This window comes from Chelonoidis abingdonii, chromosome 11, assembly GCF_003597395.2.
Source record: "Chelonoidis abingdonii isolate Lonesome George chromosome 11, CheloAbing_2.0, whole genome shotgun sequence".
Lineage (NCBI taxonomy): Eukaryota > Metazoa > Chordata > Testudines > Testudinidae > Chelonoidis > Chelonoidis abingdonii.
Genome location: NC_133779.1, coordinates 49,473,940 through 49,497,043, shown reverse-complemented (window position 1 = coordinate 49,497,043; position 23,104 = coordinate 49,473,940). Strand labels below are relative to the sequence as shown.

Genomic DNA, 23,104 nt, shown 5'->3' with positions numbered 1-23,104 from the left:
CCTGCTCCCAAATGCATGTGGGAGTGCTCTGCTGTGGGTGACACAGTCATTTTGAGTGCCTAGCACTCTCACGGTTAGCGCATTGCCCGGTTCGAGCCTTTTTTGGGGAGGAGCCTCCCTTGCTACAAAGCCTTTCAGTTGGGTCCTGACACCACCACCATCACCTGCAAGGCTCAGGATTTAGTGTGCAGAGAGCCCCCTCCCTGCCCCAAGCTCCTATGAGATTAGAATAATTGGTGTGTGAGGTGGGATAGCGGATGGGGTTTTGCAGGAGCCCTGAGCTGCACTCCTGCCAAGGCCATAGTAAAAGGGGGAGGATGCTGGCCCTGAGTGAGAGTTCAGATTATTCTGCCTTCTGGGCTCTCAGCTGATGTGATGCGGTGCCATACCATGCTGTTGGGAGCAAAAGTAGTGACAGTGGCTCGCAGCCCCAGGCAGACCTCTGTTGGTTTAGTAGCACAGATAGACCCCACTCTGGGTTGTGCTGTTGCAGGGGGCACAGGGCATGGCCAGAATGGGATCCGGGCCCCACACAGCCAGGCATGTCTGTGATTTGTTTTTCTGTTGGCTCATGGCTTCAGGCCACCTTCGAAAGCTGGGAGAGGCTCAGTCAGCTTTTGCTGCCTCTCCCCTGGCACATGGCAACTGGGGTTTTTGCCCTAGCTGTGCTGTGTGAACAGAGGGTAGTCTTGTTCCACAGCAAGTCGTGCAAACTGCTTTCCCAGTGGGTGCACTCTGCCCTCCTCCTGCCCCTCCAATGGGGGGGTTGGTTTTGGCTCATGTAATTTCTGAAGCAGCTACTGTGTGTGTGCCTGAGGCATGCCACTGCTTTCTGGTGGATGGAATCGGATTTCCCAAGCTCTGTGTCATAGTCCCCGTACTGCTAACAGCTGACGGGGATTCTAAAGTGGCAGGGACTTGGCTTTTTGGGGTGGGAGGTTGAGTTCTATCTGCCCTGTGCTGTGTTGAAATCCATCATGCCCTTGGTAGTCCTGGATTTGGTTTGTCACGGCTCTTCACCTCTTTGTTGGAGAATCTCAGGGTCTTACAGGTCAGGCCCCATGATCTGTCCCCTAAGGCTGGTCAATATCCTCCCCCTGGGAAGCAGTGAAGTGAAATGACTTGGGTCTAGCACACAGTTAGTTAGAGAGCTGGGAATAGGACCTAGGGGTCCTGACTCCCACAGACTGCTGCTCTAACCACTAGACCTCGCACTTCTCCCAAAACTGGGATTGGAACCTGTAGATTGCCACGTATTCGCAGGGGCAAAAAAAAAATGCAGGCCTGTTATTTACCAGGCTGCACATGGCAACAGACTATATAGGTAAGAGATGCAAGGAGAGTATGGGTCACGAGGCAGACTGCAGACACACACACACACAACTAAAATCAATCAATTTAAAATTTTATTGGGGATAGTTACAAGGGGTAAGAGAGCAGCTTATGATTAGCTAATAGAGTTTACAAAACCTAAAACACACAATGCCTAAAATATCTACTAACAATATTTACAAACAAAATGCAGCATTTAGTAATAACTGATACTTACAAATACAAACCAACACATCACGACCGGCAAACGTAGAAGCTCTATTTGAAACACGTGAGCTGAGAGAGAGGCTTCGAGGTGATCAGGCTCGGTTACGGCATACACGGCATACACGGGATACACGGGACACGTTTTCTCCTCTCTCTGCCTGCACATGGCAGGGCAACCCCTAAAGTACTCACTATGACATCACAGAAGTGTCATAGGGGACGGGGCCCAAAACCTGTGTGTGTTCGCCTCTGATTGGCACAAGCAATGTTTACACCAAATAGGGGAGCAGATGCCAAAAGGTCTGACTTCGCCCCCAAAAGGTGAGGTAATGCATATTGTTGTAGAATGTGTTCAACACTGAATGACAAAGGAAGAGGCCAGGACAATACCGGTATGGCAAGTGATACAGGATGCAGACAGGAACCCATTCTAACAGAACCCGGAGTCTGGACTCTCCTCCCACGTTTTGAGATGTGCATGCTCTGTCCTGAGTGTGTTCGTGTCCCTGACTGTCCGGTCCCAGTGGCTAAAGGCCAGCAGCTCTTGGGGTCTCCTCCCAACCCCTGCACGGCCCTGAAGATGGGCTCTTGGGAACTGGCCAGCTCTCTGCTGAGTGAGTCCCTGCAGCTTTGATTCCTGCTGAGTCAGTGCTGGCGCCCACATGACGGGAGCCCGGTGGGAAAGGCCGTTGCACCTGGGAGATGCAGGCCCAAGGAAGCTGGGGGAGCGAAGGGGCTGGGACCAACATTGGTAGCTTGTGGATTTGGTCCAGCTCGGGAGGAACAGCTACCATGTCTGAACGTTTCAGATAGAGCCAACAGCCCACCCCGGCCCTCTGACATTGGCAGCGGGGCTGGGGAGCCCTGAGGGGTGAGGTGTACCTGTGCCCTGCTGCCGCATCTCTGCCTAACTAGAGTCTGGAAGGGCTTTCTGTCCAGAGCTGAAGGATCTGCTCTCAGAATTATTTTGGAGCAGCTCCCTGGCCTGTGATACAGGAGATCAGACTAGAGGGGGAAACAGAGGCTCAGAGAGGACAAGCTCTGTAGGATTTGCTCAGCGGTTGGGAGGTAGACCAGACCTTTCATGTCCCCCAACAGGCCTGTAGCCCAGGTGGAATTCGCACCCGGATTGCTTGACTGCAGGCGAATGATTTCTCTATTAGGCCACACTGTTTTCCTAACCCGACTCTGTCTCCCAGATGGATAATTGTGAGGCTGATGAGAGTGAAAGGCTCACTTGGTAGAACCGAGCTGGAAATGGGGGGCCAGGGACTGGATTTGTAGCCAGGGGTGGTTCGTGCTCTGAAATCCCTTTGGATGCTGCGACGGGCGAGAGCTCCCGGATGGCAGTGACAGTCAGTGACTCACCCCCCTGCATTGTCCTCCTCCCTCTGCCATTCTCGAACACCGGCATAATTTAGCCAATGTGAACGGGCCCTCAGCTTATCTCTCTGCACCACTGACAGCCCCTCCGGGCCTCGGCACTGCCGCAAAGGGCTTAGTGGGAATTAAATCCAAATGAAAGCAAGCAGGAGGAAATCTTGCCTGAATGGCTGCAGAGAAGAGGGTTGGAGGGGTGGGGATGCTATAATTGGGGAGAGAGGGGGGGCAGGAGTCTGGGAACCCAGGGAAGGCCTAGAGCAGCCTGGATTTCAAGCAAGTTTTGTGCTAGAGGAAGGCACTGGATTGACACCCCTGGCATGCAGCGATTTGAGCAGGTGCAGGCCGCACTGTGGTAAAGCTCACTCCCCCCTCCCACCTCAAGCACTGCCCTTCACAGCCCCGAGCGGGAGCTACCCCCTCGCCTTGAAAAAGCTGTGGAGATTGGGGAGGGAGGCCCCCCCCCACATTTGTAGGGCGCTCAGTCTCCATGACCCTTTCAATCCTTGGCCTGTCTACGGAGTCCGTCCACCCAGGGGCTGTGAGCGGGGGACCTCCCTGTCCTGCTAGGAACTAGACTGAGCCCCAGCAAACTTGTTGCATGATGACCACAGGACTGACTCTCAGCCACGCCTGTCCCGGGCCTGAATGTGAAAAGCACCTTCGCCCCGGCCCAGGAGCTGCTTGGCGTGGCCCTCTGCACCTTCCCCTCTGGGGATCTCCAGCTGCAAGAGCTGTTGCTGGCCCCGTGCATAGAGCAGGGCAGGAGTGCGCGTACACAGGGATGCGTGCAAGACGAGACCCGGGCAGGGGGTGCAGGATGGGCACAGGTGGAGGGATAAGGGGGCCATGTGTGTGCAGGGGAACACGTATGTATCTGTGTGGAACCAAGAGGCAGCTCCCAGCTGTGCAGGAGGCTGATTCCCGTTTGTGTAGCAGCTGGCCCGGCCCCTTGTGTTGCCCCTTCCAGCACTTTAGAGGGACAGTCATTTGCACTGATGTGATCTGGGCTGCGGAGCGGTTTGTCAGGGAAGTTCCTTGTTCTGCCCCGTGCTCTCCATCCCCGGAGGACTCCAGCCCTTTCACTGAGCTCCCACTGGCAGTGCCTGGCATGAACTCTGGAAGGACCCTGCCTGCAGCAGTTGCCAGGAATGTCTAGCTGCTAATTCAGTGCTTGGATTTGCTTGGACCTCTCTCCATGGTCTCCCTCCCAGAGCTGGGAATAGAACCCAGGAGTCCTGACTCCCAGCCCCCTGCTCTAACCACTAGACCCAACTCCCCTCCCAACGCTGGACTAAAAAACCCAGGTGTCCTGACTTCCAGCCCCCTGCTTTAACCATTAGACCCAACTCCCCTCCCACCACTGGACTAAAAAACCCAGGCATCCTGACTCCCAGCCCCCTGCTTTAACCATTAGACCCAACTCCCCTCCCACCACTGGACTAAAAAAACCCAGGTATCCTGACTCCCAGACCCCTGCTTTAGCCCCTCCTATTGCTGGGAATAGAACCCAGGAGGCCAATCTCCAGTCTGCCCCGTGCCTCTCGGTGTAGCTTACCCCAGGACTAATAACCACAGTTCCCTCTCCCCCCTGGTTCCCAAGCCACGTGTTCTGAATTGGCTGATAACAGCCCCAGTCCTGGCCCACGCCTGTCTGTCTGTGGATCCTGAGGACTAATTCCTTAGGCTTCAGGGTCTCTCCCTTTGATAAGCCATTCGCCCGTAACCCTGAGTCTGCCAGTCACTGGCATGTCCCCTCATCGGCTCCTCTCTCCCCTAGCATCCTTAACAGCTGCCTGAGCATTTCCTTCCCGAGCTTTGCACCGGGTCTGCACACCTCAATACGGGGGACGCTGGCTTTATTCTCTGCCTCCCTCGCTGGCCCTGCAGGCTTCCTGGAAAAGGCCCATCTCTCATGCTGTCCAGCCACCTTTCCGAAGCATGTGCCTTGTGCTTGGATGAAAGGGCCTGTGGCAGGGGCGCAGGCAGGACTCTGTCTGTCTTCTGAGCATGGGGGGAAGCGGGGAGCTGTTTCTGCAAAGGGTCAGGTCAACTCCACTTCCACCATTGCTCTCAGACCCCGTGCACAGGGGGATATGGAGCTCTGGCTGAACATGCTCGGGGAGGGGAGCTGCAACCACTCTGCTTAGAAACCGTTCTACTTCTAACTCATGTTTTCTCTGCGGGTCTCCCTCCTCTCCTTGCTTTACTTGCTGTACCCCAGTAGTCTGCAGGACCGGTTACCCCGTAGCCCCAAGTGCAGCCGAGGTGGCTGGGGGCTCTTACTGGAGAACAGTGTAGTGTTGATCTTTAGGAAGGCTGTGCCTAAAAAGAACCATGAGTGGTTTGTTCCTCCCCACCCCATGGCTGAGCCCCCAATTCTGGTGGGCTTTGGGGGGCACCTCTGTAGGTGTCGAAGAGCTCCTCCGTGCCAGCTGCAGGGCAGAGCGGTGTTGGGATGCCATGCTGCGGTGCTTGACAGTGCCGAATTCAAACGTAAATGTGACAGCTAAAGCCACTGGGTTTGTTATGATGCTGAGCTTCCAGGGCGCGGAGGACAGGGCCGCCTGCAGACTGGCGAGCTCTTTTGTAAGCCCCACAGACCTGGCTGGTTCTGCGCCCAGGACCCACCTGGGACCATGCCCTTGGCAGCTGTCGTGAGCTCAGCGGGCTTAAGTGGCATCGGAATCTGGTTGGGAGATTTCCAATAGGGCGACTTGACCATAGTGCCCTTCCCTTCCAAGCCACGGCCTGGGCAAGGCGGTGCCAGGGGAACTATGGTCCCATGGGGCTTTGCCCCAGTGTGAGTAGGGGAGCCAGGACCCTGAACAGCTGCCTTGGGCGTAAAGGTTCCAGGCACTGGAACGTAAGGGTTGGAGGAAATGGAGCTGGAGAGAGGGGAGCCTCTGCAATACACAGCAGTAAACCAGGGTGTGTGGGAGTTTGGAGCTGGGTGGGTGGTGGAGCCAGGGGGCGAGAAGGACGAATCTGCCTATTCAGCCTTTGGCTGCTCCTTGTTTGGATCCTCCATCATGGCGAAGGTGCGAGGCAACTGTTGGAAACCAGAGTGGGGGGTTACGTCTCCTGCCAGTGCTCAGTGCGGTACACTGGGCCATGGCGATCCAGCGGCAGGTCAAACTGCTGAGCACGGGTGCTGCGAAGGACTGAGCCCCGGGGGAACCTGTGAAGCAAGGGGGCAGTCGGTGGCGCCTTGCACTCTGGGTGTGGCATATGGCCGCGTTGTAAGCTTACTGGAGGCTGTGCAGGGCAATGCAGCTGGGTTTCCCTGGCACGAGGTGGGAGATGGGCCTCGTGCCCTGCTCTGGCTGGCATGTGCATTTCGCTGTGAGAGCTGGGCCCCATCAGCCTGGGGACTTCCAGGTGGATCTGGCCGCTGGGAGTGATACGCTGCGTCCACTCAGCAAGTGGGGTGGGGAGAGGACAGACTCCAGGGCCAGGGGTGGAGGAGCCAGATGGGACATTACTAGGATGCAGCAAGGGGGAGCGGAGAGAAGCCACCCCGCTGCGCCATCTCTGGATCCTGCTGCTGGAGGGAAAGGGTGGCTGAGAGGGGACAATCCCCATGTCCCATTCCCATCCCCTGTGCCAGACGTTTGATTACTTACCATTGTGGTAGCATCTAGGAGCTGCAATCATGGATCCCTATGGTGCAGGGTGCTGTACGGGCCGTGGGTGGGACCCCCCTCCAGTGTGGGTTGCTGTACGGGCTGTGCCCCCCCCCCCCCATACAGGGTGCTGTACGGGCCATAGGCTGGGACCACCCTCCCGTCTGGGGTGCTGTACGGGCCATGGAATGGGACCCCCCCTCCAGTGCGGAGTATTGTACAGGCTGTGACCTGTGGCCCCCCCCCCCCGTGCAGGGTGCTGTACGGGCCGTGGGCTGGGACACTCCACTCCCCCTACTTCTGGGGCACTGTACAGGCACATAACGAAGAGCTGGGCCCTACCCCAAAGAGCTGACAATCTAAGATGGGAGATTTGCTCCTGGGGCGCAGAGCTGAGAGCTGGCAGAGAATCAACATCCCTGCAGCATGGGCAACAAAGGCTGCTCCCGAAAGAAACAAACCAAGTCCGGGCGGAAGAGCACAACCTCTTCCTTTAGGGTTGGACTGAGGGGCAATCTCTGCTCTCCTTGTGTGACCCCCGAGCCCTGGATTCAATGGGATGGCACCTGAGTGGAGGAAAGTTTCTGGCTGGAAAAAGTGGGAGGGTGGGAGCAGGCTGGACATCCTGCTGGAAAATGCCCCCTATGGGAACAATCCTGCACCAGCCTTGAGGTTCTGCCAGGTCGTTCCATCTCTAATGTCTCTGGCCCTGATTCACCAGGTACGTCTGTGCTGCAGTCATGGGGTGTGGTCCGTGCTAGCTTCCATCGAGCCAGCCTGAGTATCCATAGCTGTGCAACCACAGCAGCGTGACCTTCAGTTCAAGCCTGCTCTGGTACCCTGGCTCCTTCCGCAGAGGGCTAGCCTAGGCTGCAGTCTGTGCTGTTGCAGCTTCACGGCTATTGGTACCCGAGCCAGCTAGGGCAAGGCTCCCGCCTCTGCTGTGTGGACGTATCCCTAGTCACACTCTGGCAGCATGAAGGGGGTGGAAACAACCCTCTGAGAATCCCACCCCCATGCAGAGGTCTTCCCAGCCGGTGCAGAGCTGGCATACGGGCCTAGCACCCACCCTGTTCCCAGCCCCTGGCATGGGAGTGGATTAGGGGCCTGGCTAGAGAGCACTGCACTATGAGTAGCCTTTTGATTCCTATGGGAAACAGAATGTGAGTTAAAGCAGCCTTGAGGCTGCTGTAATTTACACCAAGGTTGGACAGAAGCTTGCATGACCCCAGCATATGGGCGGTGGGGGGGAAATAAGTTCTCTTACCTCCCTGCCCCAAGTGTAGGAAGGGCGTGGCTATTAATCAGGCACCCTGGTTCCAAAGCCGAATGGCTCCTGCCAGCTGTATGCTCGATCGCTTGAGGAATATGGTTCTTCCTAGCTCCATTTGGAAATGTAGATGTCCCCTTGCCACATATGCCCCCTTCCCTGAATTCCACCCCAATCTGTCCAGAAGAAAATGGTTGTGGCTCTTTGCTCTTCCATGGGGCCTGTCACCTTGTATTACGCTGACGCATGGCCCTGTGACTGCAGCTCAAATCGAAATGAAAGGCAGGATAAAAATAGCTGATTCTCCTCTGCCTGCACTCTGCCTCCCGGCACTCCACTGCTTTGCTGTGGTGGCAGGCTTCCCACCCCGCCAATAAGCCGGTTCTTTCAGCCCAGGAGCCCAGCTGGACTTTGTCTCTTAGTTTTGCTAGTCAGGGCTGGTTTATGATTTCTTGTTGGGCAATTTCTCCCCTGTGTTTTAAGTAGATTCAGCACTGGTGGAAGGACTGGACTGACCACCCCGGAGACCAGCGCCTCCTATGCACACAACTAGGATAGGCATCGGAGTGAGCTGCCCCTGAATACAACCTGTCATGGCCATGCTCCAACCCTGCCCTGCAGGGTTCACCTTCGGGGCCTGCGCAGTCCCCTTGGGGACCTAGTCTTCCAGCTGAAGCCACCAGCTGCTGCGTGGACTGCAGAAGGATCAAGGCATTGCAGACCCTATTTTAAGGCACGATCTTTAGGGTAGGGCATGGGTGCCTGTGCTGAAGTTGGCGGGCTTTGTACAGGTTTCCCACTGATTCTCAGGATCAGGATTAGTGTGGAGGGATGTGAGGTGTGGACAGCTCGAGCTAGTACTTATCCTTCTGGTGTCTGCAGACATTGAGAGCACCTGCATTATGTCCTGGCACTGGTTTGGTCCGAAGAGCAGCAGCTTCATTCTCCCCCATGAATACACTGGTGTAAAACAGGAGTGAGGAGGTTTGCAGGAGTCTTTCCATCATTGCTCTGTTGGAAGGGTGACTGGTCCTGCAATCCTTGAGCCCAGACAGACCCTTCCTCAGACCTGCCTGCATGGATTGATTGCAGCTTTGGGTTCCTATTTGGGATGAAAGCCCCTCTGGAAACATCAGGGAGTCCAGACTGTGTCAGTTCTGTTGGATGTGTCAATTTTCAGGTGAGAAGGGACCGTTCGGGTCATCTCATCTGCCCTCCTGCACAGCACAGCCTGGAGAACCTCCCCTAGCAATTCCTGCATGGAGCCCGTAACTTCTGGTTGAGAAAGAGCTGGCCAATCTGGAAGGATGTTGGGAGCTTGGAGAGCGTTCAGAGAAGACCCACAAACGTGATTAAAGGATTAGAAAACCTGCAGGAAGCTAAAGCTAGACGAATTCAGACTGGAAATAAGGTGTAAGTTTTTAACAGGCAGAGTAATTAACTCATCCAGGGTTGTGGTGGATTCTCCATCACGGGCAATTTTAAAATCCAGATGGGATGTTTTTCAACAAGATCTGCTCTAGGAATTATTTTGGAGCAATTCTCTGGCCTGGGTTATCCAGGAGGTCAGGTTAGATGATCAACAATGGTCCCTTCTGGCTTTACATCTATGAATGTAAAGACCTAAGTGATGGAGAATCCCCTAGGTCCCTAGGAGCAGTGTTCCCGAGGTTCAGACCCCTCACTGGTGCAAATTTTGTACCTTATTTCTAGTTTGAATTTAGATTCAGGCCATGTCTACTCTATGAGGACTATCCTGGCACAGCTACGGTGCCATACTATGTTGGCATAACCCCATACAGTAGACCCAGCCTGAAGCAATGAAAGGGGTTTTTCCATTGGTGTAGGAACACCACCTTCTTGAGCAATGGTAGCTAGGTCGATGGAAGCATTCATCCGTTACTCTAGCTGTGTTTACACTGGGGATTAGCAGATTTATTTGGGCATAAGTTTTTTACCCAAGAAAGCTTATGCCCAAATAAATCTGTTAGTTTTTAAGGTGCCGCCGGACTCCTCGCTGTTTTTGTGGATACAGACTAACATGGCTACCCCCTGATACTGGGGATTAGGTCAATATAGCTACAGTAGCGTGACTTTCTTGCTGAGAGGCAGGTTTTCCAGGCCTCAGATCATTCTTGTAGCTCTCTTCCGAACCCTTTCCAATTTGTCAACATCCTTGTTGAAGTGCAGACACCAGGACTGGACCCAGTTCTGTGCAAAGAACTGATCTGCAGTGTCTGAAATTGAAAAATTGGCAGGGAATAGTGTCTGGTTGCCCTCAGAATGAAAATTTTTCAGATTATTTTTTTTTGAACGAAATGAGCCGGTCAACTCATTTTGAGTTGGTTTTCAGTTCTTCAACCTTTTTGTTTTAAACTAAAATTGAAGTAAAATTTGAAATGGAAAATTGTTTTGAATTGAGAAATTGAAAAGTTTTGCTTAAAAAATGTGGAAATGAAACATTTCAAAATTTAGGGGGGATTTTTGGGAGGACAGGGTTGATTGAAATGATTCAGTGAATTTGATACAAATTCGCAAAATGTTTTGGTCGACAAAAAATCTGCATTTTTTTCATCCTGAAACGATTTCAGATGGAAAATTTTGCCCAGGGCTAGTAGCAGCTGACAATCTCACCAGTGCCTTATACAATAGTGATAACATGTCTCTGCTTCTGCTGAGTATTCTCCACCTTGTCCATCCAAGGATTGCATTTCCCCGCCTGCCACCAGCCTTGGTGATGCTCTCTGGGCTTTTCATGTTTCGTGGGTAGTTTTACGACTGTAGCCTGGAATTCAGACATTGTAAGTTGTTACACTAGCTTGAATGATTCATTGCTAATATTAGTCCAGTGTTACCTCATTGCTTTGCCTCCAGCTAGTGTCTCTTGCCTTCTACTTAGAGTGCAAGCTCCTCGGGGGCAGGGACTGTCTCTTTGTTCTGGGTTTGTGGAGCACCTAGCACCAGAGGGGCCTGGCCCATGGCTGAGGCTCCCGGGTGCAGCCATGATATGAGACAATTAATGGTGACTGTCCCACGGGGCTTGGAGAGTCCATTTTGCATCTGGAAAATTGGTTTTGCTCTTGTGCCCTTTTGTCGGGGAATTGATTTAGCGGAAGTCGCCCAGCAAGTCAGCAGCAGAGCCAGGAATAGGACGCAGGCCAGAGCCCTTCCCAGGAGCCCAGGCAGGCTCCAAAGTTGCCTTCAGCCAGCTGTCTGGGTGCTCTCTTGGTGATAGGTGGCAGATTCCACAGGAGAAGCCAGTGCTTAATTTGGGCCAGGGCTGGGAACTCTAGGCTTGGCAGTTCATAGCCCTGGTGCCTCTGGGCCTGCTGCATCAGTTAGGAATGTAAAAAAATGGCTTGATTTTCATTATTCTTTAAGCCCTGGGAGCAGCTGCCTCGCCCCGGTGTGGGTATGAGTGATTCCAGGCCGTGAGAACTGAGGGGCACGTCACTGGAGGTAGAATCTGGGCTCTGGCTGGCCCCGGACAGCAACCTGGCAAGCGGCAGCCATGAGCACTTGCCATGTGTCTGCCTTGGAAAGCCATCCCCTGGATTGAACGGTCAGGATTTAGCAAGAACTCCCCTGCCGTGGTGCAGCCGCGGGACTCCTGAAAGTGACGTGAAGGGCATGGGGGCTGGGAAAGCCCACCAGCCTCCAGGGAGGAGTGACTCAGCGTGTGTGTGTGGGGTATTCGTCCTTGTCTCAGGCCGCTCACGGGGAGAGGAGCTGGGCACGACACAGATGAGGGTCTGGCCTGTGTAGGCGTGAGGATGTTTCTCTTCCCCGGGCTAGGCTGAGGAGCCTGGGCGGCTGCGGGGGCCAAGTCAGCCCTCTCGGCTTTAGCTGCCCGATGGGACGAGGGATCAGGATCGTGCTGATCATGCAGGTTGACAGCTGCCGTCACCGGGGTGCGAACTTGCCGCTTTGGAGTCCCCATCACACTCTGCTATGTCAGGATTGGAGGCTGGGGGTGAAGGGATTTGTTTCCCCTCCGTACTGAAGCGATTAGCAGCTAAGAGCTGCACTGTGACATGACTGCCCCCCCTCCTGTGCCCCATCTCCCCCTGTGCTCACCCCTACCCTGCAACATTACAGGGATACCCTCCTGCACCCCTGTGCTCTGCCTCCCAACTCAACCCTGCAGCGTGATACTGTCCCCCCCGCTCCCTTCGATCTCCCCCTGAGCTCAGCCCTGCAGCCAGACACAGTTTCTCTGGCACCCTTATCTGCCCCATGCTCTGCCCCCTAACTCAGCCCTGCAGCATCACAGGAACCTCCCCCAATCTCCATCTGCGCTCAACCCGCCCCCCATCTCAGCCCTGAAGTGTGACTTTGTGTCTCTCCTTCTCCATTGCCCCCTTGGCTCATCCCCACCCCCCCGCTCAGTTCTGCAGCATGACACAGTCCCCTCTGCGCCACCTGTTTCCCCCTGTGCTCTGCCCCCCAGCTCAGCTGTACCCCATTAGCACATCTCTCCCCATTTTCTCCCTTCCCATCCCCCGCCATGCCCTGCTCCCAGCTACAGCAGCCCTGTGCCCGCCTGGGCTCACAATTCCCCCTGTGGCACCGGGCTGCCCCTCTAACAGTCCGGTTAGCCGGGGCAGCGAGCAGGGCTCCCCTCGCGTCTGCATCCCCCAGTGGAAGAGAAGTGCAGCAAGAAATTAGCCACGGGTCACTGGGACAACTTGGGAGATCAGAGCCCTTGCTAGCAGGGCAGGCGGGGCGGGGGTGGGAGTGGGGGCACTGGAAGCTGCACAGAGCCACCAGCCAGAAGAGTGATGGGCTGCCCGCTATGGGAGGGAGGGATCTTCATCTCCTATGAGCTCCTAATTCATTGGGTTTGGGGTTCAGACACAGCATGGGCGGCAGGACTTCTGGGTTCTCTCCCCAGCTCTGGGAGGGGAGTGGGGTCTAGTGGTTACAGCAGGGAGGCTGGCAGCCAGGACTCCTGGGTTCTCTCCCCAGCTCTGGGAGAAGCGTGGGGTCTCGTGCGTAGAGCACAGGGTTGAGTGTGGAACCCAGGAGTCCTGATGCTTCTTGCCCCTGTTCTAACTGCCTGCCTTCTAGAAGCTGTTGCGCTACCTGCCTGCCGCACTCCACCCCAGCACCTGCTGCCTGGCGTTGGTGGCCGCACGGCCCCTGCATGGACATGCTCTGCTGAGCCCCGAGGGAGCACCAGGACTGTCGTTACTGCTGACAGGTGCCACTCTGTTTGCTGTGTCCCTCCAGGCCTCATCGTCTACCTGGGCATGATGGTGGGAGCGTTCCTGTGGGGCGGCCTGGCGGATCGGATTGGCCGGAGGCAGTGCCTCCTTATCTCCCTCTCAGTCAACAGTGTCTTCGCCTTCTTCTCCTCTTTTGTGCAAGGTTATGGCACCTTCCTCTTCTGCAGGCTGCTCTCTGGAGTGGGGTAAGTGAGGGCCGCCAGGAGCCAGCCTGCTCGTCTTGCATGCTGTGCCAGGAGGGTGGCATATTCACGCCCTCGGATGGGATCTGGTCTCTGAGGGGGCCAAGGGGAAGGTCCACCTCTGGCCGTGTCATGGCTGGTGGATCGAAACTGATCCTGAGCCATTTCCAGTCTTTGGGATGGAAAACCTGTTCCCCGGAGCTTTTAGAGCCACCGAGGTCTCCTCTGGGCCAGGTCAGAACTGGGTTGGTCTAGTCTGGGATGCTGGGTGAGTGGTGATATCCGAAGAGGGGGAGCTAGGTAGACTTGTGGTCGGAGCTGCCACACGAGAGGCGGTCGGGAGACCTTAGCAGATGGGCCAGAGTCTGGATATATTATAGCAGGAGGTGGGAAACTGGCAGAGATGAGCCAGTAGTCAAATCGGTGGCAGCTGGTGGGATGCCTGTAAGATCTGATCTGAAATAGCAGGAGGTGGGGATACTGGACCATATGGACCAGTGGGTTAGATCCAAAATGGCAGAAGGTGAGGATAACAGACTGTATGGAACAGTGGTTTGATCTGAGGTGGCAGGAAGTAGGGATGCCAGACTGTATGGTCCAGTGGTTTGATCTGGAATGGAAATGTCCTGGGAAATTCTGTAATATTTTTCCATCTGCTCCCTTCCCCCTTGGACATCCTACCCAGTTTCTCCCTCCCTCCCCTCTGGTAATCTCAATGCCGCAACTACCAGCTCATCCAGGGGGCTCTATCCCCTGTTAGGGTCCCACTTTGAATCTCTGTTGCTCATGCTAATGGAGGAGCCTGGCTGGGAGACAGGGCTGCCCAGAGGATTCAGGGGGCCTGAGACAAAGCAATTTCAGAGGCCCCTTCCATAAAATTTTTTTGCAATACTATAGAATACTATATTCTCGTGGGGGCCCCTGTGGGGCTCAGGGCCTGGGGCAAATCGGCCCACTTGCCCCCCTCTCTGGGCGGCCCTGCTGGGAGACCAAAGGTGGCCACTGATATGGAAGGTGCGACTTGAAGTAACTTGTCCGAGGTCACCTAGCAAATCAGTAGCTGGTCCAGAAATAGGACCCAGGAAGCCTGTCTCCCTTCCCCCTCCTGTAACCCCTAAACTCTCTTCTCCCAGTGGGTTTATAAGCGAAGTTACCACTTTGCCTGATCAAGCTAGCTTCCACAACTGGGCAGGAAAGCAGGTGCCGTAATGAATTGAGATGCTAATGCCGTGTGCACCTCTGAATTCTCCTTCTCTGGGGAGCACGGCCTGGGATCTGCCAGCAGAAATCTGCTGGTAATTAAGGTAATTAAGAGCAGGCTTCCCCAAGAAAACCAATGCTGTGGAAAGGAACGTCCAGACCCAGTGCCGGAATTTGGCCAGGCTGGTGTGTCTACAATGGATGTGGAACAAGAGTCGGTAATGGGGAATCCCTCCAGTCTCGGATCTCTTCCCCCTGCTCCCCCGCCCTAAGCAAACACGTAATTAATCTAGCCCAGGTATATGACCTGCTCCACCCACTGCCTCTCTAACTTGGTAGCCTCCACTACCTGCCGCTATATTTGATCAGGCTGATGGCGCATCAGATCTGCTTTCCTGGCTTCAGAGGATGGTGTTAAAACCTCAGCACCTTGCAGTAGGGTGCGGACGAGTCCTTCCTGACCCCTTTCCCATTTGGCAATGAGCTTATGCCCTGCAGCATGAGGATTGCCAGCCCTTGCAGGCTCTCTCCTACTGGAAGCTGTTCTGATCCATGTTTTCTTCCTCCCTTTCCCAGCATCGGGGGCTCAATCCCCATTGTCTTCTCCTACTTCTCAGAGTTCCTAGCTCAGGAGAAGCGAGGTGAGCACCTGAGCTGGCTCTGCATGTTCTGGATGATCGGGGGCATCTACGCATCAGCCATGGCTTGGGCCATCATCCCTCACTACGGTAAGAGAAAAGGGGGCCAGCTGGTGCTCCTGCCCCCCTTGTGCTGGGAAAGCCACTGTGGTCTCACAAAGACTGTGTCAAAGAATGGGTGGGTCGGGGGTTGCTAGTAATGAACTATGGATAGGAGTGGCTGAAAATTTTCCATCCAAACTGTTTTCTGAAAAAAAATTGGATATTTTTTACTAAATGATTTTTTTTTTGTTGCAAGAAGTGTCTGCTTCCCTCAGAAATCCTGTAGTGCCTCAAAGCAGAAACTTTTTGATTCAGAAATACCACCATGGTGTATCATGGGAGTTGTAGTTTGGGTGCCTCCTGTCCCATATATTCCACTATGGGCTGGACTCCATCTCCCATGATGCACCATGGCTAGGGCTTCTGAAGATGCACCATCTCCCCTTTCCAAGTGTGTGTGTGTGGGGGGGGAGACTGTGGTGTATCATGGGACATGTAGTCCAGCCAGGCAGCCTGGCCTATAGAGAATGAGGCATCTGAACTACAGCTCCCATGAGGCACCAGAGTGGCATTTCCAAATCAAAATCTTCCGGTATTCACATTTCTGCTGAAAAATCAAAATTTTCCAGGGGGGGAACCCCATATTTTTGGACCAGCTTTAGCTCTGTAGCCTCAACCACTCCAGTTGTCACAGCCTAGCTGTCTGCGTGGATTGTGTTTCGCCATCCCAGACATTCACACCCCCAGACTGGCAGCCTCAGCAGAGACATCTGGTGCGCCTGAACTCCCCTCTTGCGCCAGCTCTGTGTCAGGCCACACTGGCTGTGTAGGAGCAGAGGGCATGTGTGTAGGGGGACGCTGGCCCTGAAGCTGACTCTGAGACGTGCTCCAGCTGAGATGTGGATGCTAACAACATCCAGGGCTCCTGTGCGTGGGACCAGAGGCTTTGTTATGTGCACTAGGCTGAACTGATTGCAAGATAAGGAGTTGGGAAAGAAATTCCCTCGCCAAGGGGGCGTGTTGGGGCAGCAGGCAGTCTGGGGTGGCATTTAAACCCTGAGTGCCAGGCTCTGGACTGCTCCAGGGGCGTCAGTCACACCAGTGAGGCTGCCTGCCAGCCACTGGGAGCCTGGATCCTGCTTTGCTCGTCCCACACTCTTCCAGTTCCCCACCACACCCTTGGGATGGGAGCCTTTCCTGAAGATTCCTAATATTCTGTTCACTTTATTGATAGCCACTGCACATTGCATGGAGGTTTTCAGAGAACTATCCACAATGACTCCAAGATCTCTCTCATGAGAGAGAGGTGGTGTTGTTTACGACTTCTCATAACACAAGAACTAGGGGTCACCAAATGAAATTAATAGGCAGAAGGTTTAAAACAAATAAAAGGAAGTATTTCTTCACACAACACACAGTCAACCTGTGGAACTCCTTGCCAGAGGATGTTTCGAAGGCCAAGACCATAACAGGCTTCAAAAAAGAACTAGATAAGTTCATGGAGGATAGGTCCATCAAGGGCTATTAGCCAGGATGAGCAGGGATAGTGTCCCTAGCCTGTTTACTAGAAGCTGAGAATGAGCAACAGGGGATGGATCACTTGATGATCACCTGTTCTGTTCAGGCTTCAAAAAAACTCTAACGAAATTACATTCTTGGGAGGGATGTTCATCCAAGGCTATTACCAGAGGAGCACGGCGTGATATGTGTCTCCTTTAGTCTCTTGATTTAAAGGCCGAGATGAGCAAATCAGGGATGGATTCACCTGATGATACATGTTCCTGTCAGAACCTGCCTTAAAAGAACTAGATAAGCTTCATTACAGAGGATAGTCCATCACGGGGCTATTAGCCAGGATGACCAGCGGAGCGTGTCCCTCAGCCTGTTTAGCCCAGAAGCTGAGGAAATGCACATGAAGGGATGGTCAATCACTTTGGTATGATCCACAGGCGCCTGTTCTGTGTATGTTGCCCCATCTGGGGTACCGTGTACCTGCCAGCTGCTTGAAAGGGACACCGGATGCCGGGCCTAGATGGATTTTGGCCTGACCAAGGCCACTCTTATGTCTCATCATGTGATGGTAACGCTTAGTTGACCACTGCTTGGTGATTTGTTTGATATGATGGATTGTTTTCCCCATGTACTGTTACTTTGGGCACGTAACCGCCACTGAATTTCCTTTGCGCCTTTGTCCCAGTCACACCCATCTTATAAAGAGATTCCCCGTTGGGTACTCTTGCCTATCCAGCCGTCGGGTGTAACTATCTTCCGTGTTTGCCAGGCAGTAGTTTAACGTGGCTGGAATAGGACATTGGGCCTAGGGGAGGTTGCTGGAAATCTCCCAGCTCTGGAGATATTAAAGAGTGTGATGACGTTAGATAAACTGTCTAGATTCAAAGGGGAGTGGTCCTAGGGACAGGATTGTTCGCTGCATGAGGGCAGGGGACTGGACTCGATGACCTCTCGAGGTCCCTTCCAGTCCTAGAGTCTATGAATCTATGAATCTTGAGTTCTACCACATCTCACTCCTCCTCCTCCTGTTTTTCGCTTCTCTCATCTCCTGCCTCCATCCTGTTCCCTAGGCTGGAGTTTCCAGATGGGCTCCGCGTACCAGTTCCACAGCTGGAGGGTCTTTGTCCTGGTCTGCGCCTTCCCCTCCGTCTTTGCCATCGGCGCTCTCACCACCATGCCTGAGAGCCCACGCTTCTTCCTGGAGGTAAAGGCCTTGCGGCTCGATGCAGGGAGGGAGCCAGAAAGGATTAATATGTGTGTGTCCACGTTTGGGCCCCTGGGCTGGGATGTAGCAGGATCTAAGGCAGAAAGGGGGCACAGGCTGGATCTGGGGTATGGGAACCAGGTGCTGAACTGGCCCCCAGCTCTGCTCCAACCTCCTGCAGTAGAAACTAGAGATAGTCCAGGAGCAGCCTGGGACTCTCTGAGACGGGGCTTTGGGGGTCACCGCCCTGGGCCTAGCAATGAACCCATCAGCCTCAGCAGTGAACAGGTGCACCAGGATTGAATCCCCTGCCTTCGTCCCGAAGGAAGGTGATGCAGAAAGGTGGTGCTTCCTTATGAGCTCTGGGGATTGAGAGGCGGCTCCTGTCAACCCAGCAGCACCTGTTACCAATGCTAAATCAGCAGCCTGGGGAAGGGATGGTGCTTAGAGCCCGCTGGCAGCACGGGGCATCCCGTGGCTCTACCATTTGTTTGGGTGACTCGTGGCCATGCCCCTGTGTGCAGGTGGGGAGGGAGCAGGGAAAGAAGGGCCATTCTGGCTGCAGCGGTGGGGCATGATACCTGGAGGGTGGTGACACCTGGCTTAGGGTCTGGTCTGAGAGGTAGGCCAGTGCTGGCACGAGTTGCGGGGTGCCTAGATGGGGGGGTTCTCAACCTTTTTCTTTCTGAGGCCCCCGCAATGTGCTATAAAACCTCCATGGCATAAAAGCCAGGGCCAGCATTAGGGGGTAACAAGCAGGGCAAGTGCCTGGGCCCACATGCCACATGGGGCCCCGCAAAGCTAAGTTGCTCAGGTTTCGGCTTCAGCCCCAGGTGGTGGGGCTCAGGGCAATGGGGCTTCGGCTTTCTGACCTGGGCTGTAGTGAGTCTAATGCCGGTCCTGCTTGGCGGACCCCCTAAAATCTGCTCGGTCCCCCCCAGGGGGCCTTGGACCCCAAGTTGAGAGCCGGCTGAGGTGACCCTAATTCTTAGGGGCATCTCCTGCATGGCTGACCTCCCTTCAAGCCAGGAAGCATGGGGCAGTGGGGTGCCTCTTGTTGGCTGAGTTGCAGTAGCCCAAGTGCCTAGCACTGGGGGCTCTGGAAGAGCTGGCAATGGGGGGCAGCCTGCCCCATGCTGCCCCGTTGGATTTTCTTTTGCAGAACGGGAAGCACGACGAGGCCTGGATGGTGCTGAAGCAGGTTCACGACACCAACATGCGAGCCAAGGGCCACCCCGAGAGGGTGTTTTCAGTAAGCGCTGCTCGGTTGCCCCCCCCCCCTCCCCGGCTGCTCTGGTCCCCTGGGGCAGAGGAGAGACCTTTAGGCTAGAGAAGAGAGGGGCGAGCCAAGGGAAAATGCTTGTCCGTGGTGACGAAGGAGGGTGTTGTGAGTAGAGCACTGGACTGGGAATCAGGAAACCTGGATCTTATTCTTATGCTGAGTTTGGACAAACCACTCCCTCCCTGGGCCTGAGTTCCCCACCTGTAAATAACAATAATGATACCTAGCTCTTTCCATCAGCAGAGCAGTATCTTTATCCCCATTTCACAGCTGGGGAAACTGAGGCACAGAGTGGGGAAGCAACGTACCCAAAGTCACCCAGCAAGCTGGGAATAGAACATGAATCTCCTGAGTCCCTGCCCAGTGCTCTATCCACTAGGCCATTTCCCTACTTCTTGTGAGGGCTGAGAGCCTAAAACCCGCTCGTGGATTGTGAGGGGAATATGGTGCCAGCTGCCTCTGTTGGGCCATTGGTGGGATAGGGACCCCCCGTGTGGGGGTTGCTAATGCTATTTTTGTTCAAAATAATTTCTCTCACCCCATAAATATAACGGGCCCTGCACCATGGGCCAGAACCTGGCATCTTCCACACCAAAGCACAGACCTGGCCCCCAACCCCCTGAGCTAAAGGAGTAACTCCATTAGCTGGTAGCAGTAATAGGCCATTATCCTCTATATGGGCCAGTTGCTAGAAGGCAACATGGCACGCCGGGCCAGCACCCAACATCTAGGCCAGGATTGGCTCAAATGGGAGAATCTGAGGCCTAGGACGAGTGTGCTCCCTGCTGCTAGGAGTAAGGGGTGCTGGTCTGCGGCATCAAGGCAGACGGGGATGGTGAGAGGGAACTGAGGGAGAATGTGAGAGGGAGAGAGGCACAAAGCCGAGCGGGGTGGGGGGAAAGGAGCGGGGCTTGGGAGGAGAAGACTCGAGGGGCTCTGCTTGGATTTGGTGTGATTAGTTTTTCCAATGAGCCAGTGAAAGGTGGGTGGAGGGCTGTGGGGACTGTTGGGGCAGCAGGGGAGGGAGCGGGGGATTGAGACGGGGTGTTTGAGGATGGGAGAAGTACTGCGGGGCAGCCCGGTTCCCAGCCTGGGAGAGGCCACCTCCCTGCAGGGGTGAGGCCCTGGCTCTCCGGTCTGCACTGCTGCGGTGTCATGGACAAACCTGCTGCCAGGAGCAGAGATTGGGGTGCAACCTAGCACTGGTTCCCCTGGCATGGGGTGATGGGTCTTTGGCTGGTCTGAGACCCCAGGCTGGAGGGACCAGACCGGCTGACATCTCTGCCCTCTGAGCGTCCTGCTGCCTGTGCTTTATCCCTGTCCTGCCATGCCTGGCGTCAGGCCCCGCCCCGTGCTGGGGGACATCCCCGTTCTGCCCCATGCCACCGGTAACCTCGTCCTCCCTCCCGCCTCACAGGTCACCCACATCAAAACCATCAAGCAGGAGGACGAGCTGATTGAGATCCAGCTGGACACCGGCACCTGGTACCGGCGCTGGATGGTTCGGATCCTGAACCTCTTGCAGCAGGTAGGGCCGGCCCTTGGGCGGCCGGGACCTTGTCATAAACCCAGGAACGCAGGGGCCAATTCAGCCCCTGGCCTGTGCTACACCAGGGCTGGATTCAGGCTGGAAGACAGCTCCACGCAGCCAGAGTCCTCCCCCAGCGCGGCTGAGAGCTGACACGACGCCCCCCGTGAGGCACTTCCCCCCACGTGCTGGGCCCTGGGGGGAAGCGGGGTGGAGTCCTCCCTCCCCCCCAGATGACCAGCTTTAGCAGAACATGTGATGCAACCTCATAGCCTGGCAGGGACTGTAGGGCAACACTTCGGGGGTCAGAGGTCAAAGCTGAGTGACACCTTGCAAAGTGAAGGGGATTTACCTATCCAGCAACACCAGCCTCCTTCGCCTCTGGCTGGCCTGTCCCTGGGCTGGGGCGCTGTGCCCAGTGCGAGGGCGGGGGGCTTCCACAGCCCCTCTGCTCCTCTGCCAAGAGATCTGAGAGTGCTGGTCCCATGGCGACCTGGACTGGGTCCCAGTCCCGTCAGGGGATGATTCGGGCTCGATTTGAACCCGCAGCCGAGCGTGGCCATGACCACAAGGGCGCTCTCCCAGCCCGAAGAGGGGAGGTCGTCCCTGCCCCATGTGGCGTGCGTTGGCTTCCTGGGCGAGGGGGTTATTTGAGGGGGCATCCTTGGTGGCGCCGCAGCCGGGACTCCTGTAACACACAGACCAGCGTGGCCATGTCCAGGTTCTCCCTCCGATCCCTGTCTGCGGCCTTGCCCGGCACCCACCCCGAGCTGGAACAATCTGCTCCAATGGTTTCCAACCAGGCTGATTTGCCGTGACTGAGCAGGGAGGGGGATGCAGATGTGCCCGGCTGCCCGCACCTGGCTCGTGCGGTAGGGACTCCCTTACCAGCCAACCCCGGGCCTTGGGACTTGGTGAGAGGGGTCCAATGGCCACTCAGCGTCCTGTGTGTTCTAGCACCCCCCTGGGCCCTGCTCTGCTGAACTCAATGGGGATTCCGGGGGGCGTGGGGTCTGCACCCCAGCCCTCTCTGTGCCCATCCCAACCCCTCTGTTGGCCCCTGTTCATGCACATGCATCAACTCACCCCATCTGCTGCTGTATTTCTCTCCATCTCTGTCTTCTTCCTCCATCACGCCCCATCTCCCCACTCATCCCCCTTGCCTCCATCTTCCCTCTACCTGTCTCTCTTCTTAGGTCTTTCCCCCATATCTCCCCAGTCTCCAGCTGCCCCTGCTGGGAGCTGGGTGTGTCCCCAGCTGTGCCTGTCCCCCAGCAGAGCTGGCATGGCGGTGAGTGGGCCCTTCATGCTCCCCGTTTCTCCCTCCTTCAGGTCTGGAGCAACTTCCTGCAGTGCTTTGCCCCCGAGTACCGGCGCGTCACGCTCATGATGATGGCTGTGTGGTTCACCATGTCCTTCAGGTGGGATGGGTGCAGGGACCCCTGGGGGAGGGGCTGGAGAGGTGATTTCGCCCCCGCGTTGTTTGCTCTGTGTGACTTGCTGGGTTGGTTTCTTCCTGACTCTGCTCCTAGTAGGGGAGCGGATTGGCCAGGGTCTCCTCTGAGCTTTGAATTATCCTGGGCTCAGTGATGTTTCCCTGGTGCACGGCGTGAAGGCCACAACGTGCTTTGCAAAAGGTGGAGGAATCCTGTTATGCCCATGCTACAGCCAGGGGAACTGAGGCACGGGGGGGAAGTGACTCGCCAAAGGTCAGGCTGTCAGTGGCAGAGACAAGAGTGCAACCCAGGAGTCCTGACTCCCAGCCGCAACCCTGCTGTAACCCCTAGGCCCCACTCCACACACACACATCTGGGAACAAAACCCTGGAGTCCTGAGTCCCTGTCCTCTGCTCTAACCGCTACACGTACTGTCTCTGTTGGGGACAGATGGTCACACCCTGGTGTAGTTCTTATGAGAGATGCGAGTATAATACATGCAGTCTGAAGGAAGGGGACGTAAAATATTGCCGCTGGGAAGGGGAAGGGGGCGTGCCCAGGGAGGGATTAATACAATATGGTTGACAGGAATTTTCCAGCAGCTGGGTATCGCTGTTCCCCTGAGCCACTTTCGTGCCTTATCAGACCCCCCGCCCCACCCACTGTAGGGTTGGTGCCCAGGGTCAGAGGACAGCTCTGCAATCCAGAGGGAGCAGGCGCCTCCTGCTCATGCTGCCTGGCTTCGCATGAGGTCTCCATGCGCTTCCCTTCTCCCGAGCTCCTTCTGCAGCAGCCAGTCGGTGCCGTGCTGTGGTCGGCAATGGGTCATACCCAGTCGCTTGTGTGATGAACTGGGACTGTTCTTAATGTTTGCTCTGAATACCGTGTTGGTGCCTCAGTGTCCCGTAGGCAGTTCTTAAGTATCTAGGTGGTGGGATAAGGGTGTGTGATTGCTGCAGAGCAAAGGGCCAGTGCACCTAAATGCCTGGCACTCTGTCTCCTAGCAACTGATGGCCTGGGCCCCTCCTCTGCAAAGG

General features: G+C 55.5%; 1 protein-coding gene across 2 annotated transcripts in view; it reads left to right on the top strand.

Annotated features, from left to right (window-relative positions):
* Positions 1-23,104, top strand: part of SV2A (synaptic vesicle glycoprotein 2A) — a 51,728-nt gene that overhangs the window by 15,107 nt on the left and 13,517 nt on the right. For both annotated transcript variants that reach the window (XM_032792199.2, XM_032792200.2), the window contains 6 exons: positions 13,048-13,228; positions 15,002-15,153; positions 17,688-17,821; positions 18,984-19,073; positions 20,521-20,631; positions 21,964-22,052. In XM_032792199.2, the coding sequence (XP_032648090.1) occupies positions 13,048-13,228; positions 15,002-15,153; positions 17,688-17,821; positions 18,984-19,073; positions 20,521-20,631; positions 21,964-22,052 (757 nt within the window). The remainder of the gene's footprint in view (positions 1-13,047; positions 13,229-15,001; positions 15,154-17,687; positions 17,822-18,983; positions 19,074-20,520; positions 20,632-21,963; positions 22,053-23,104) is intronic.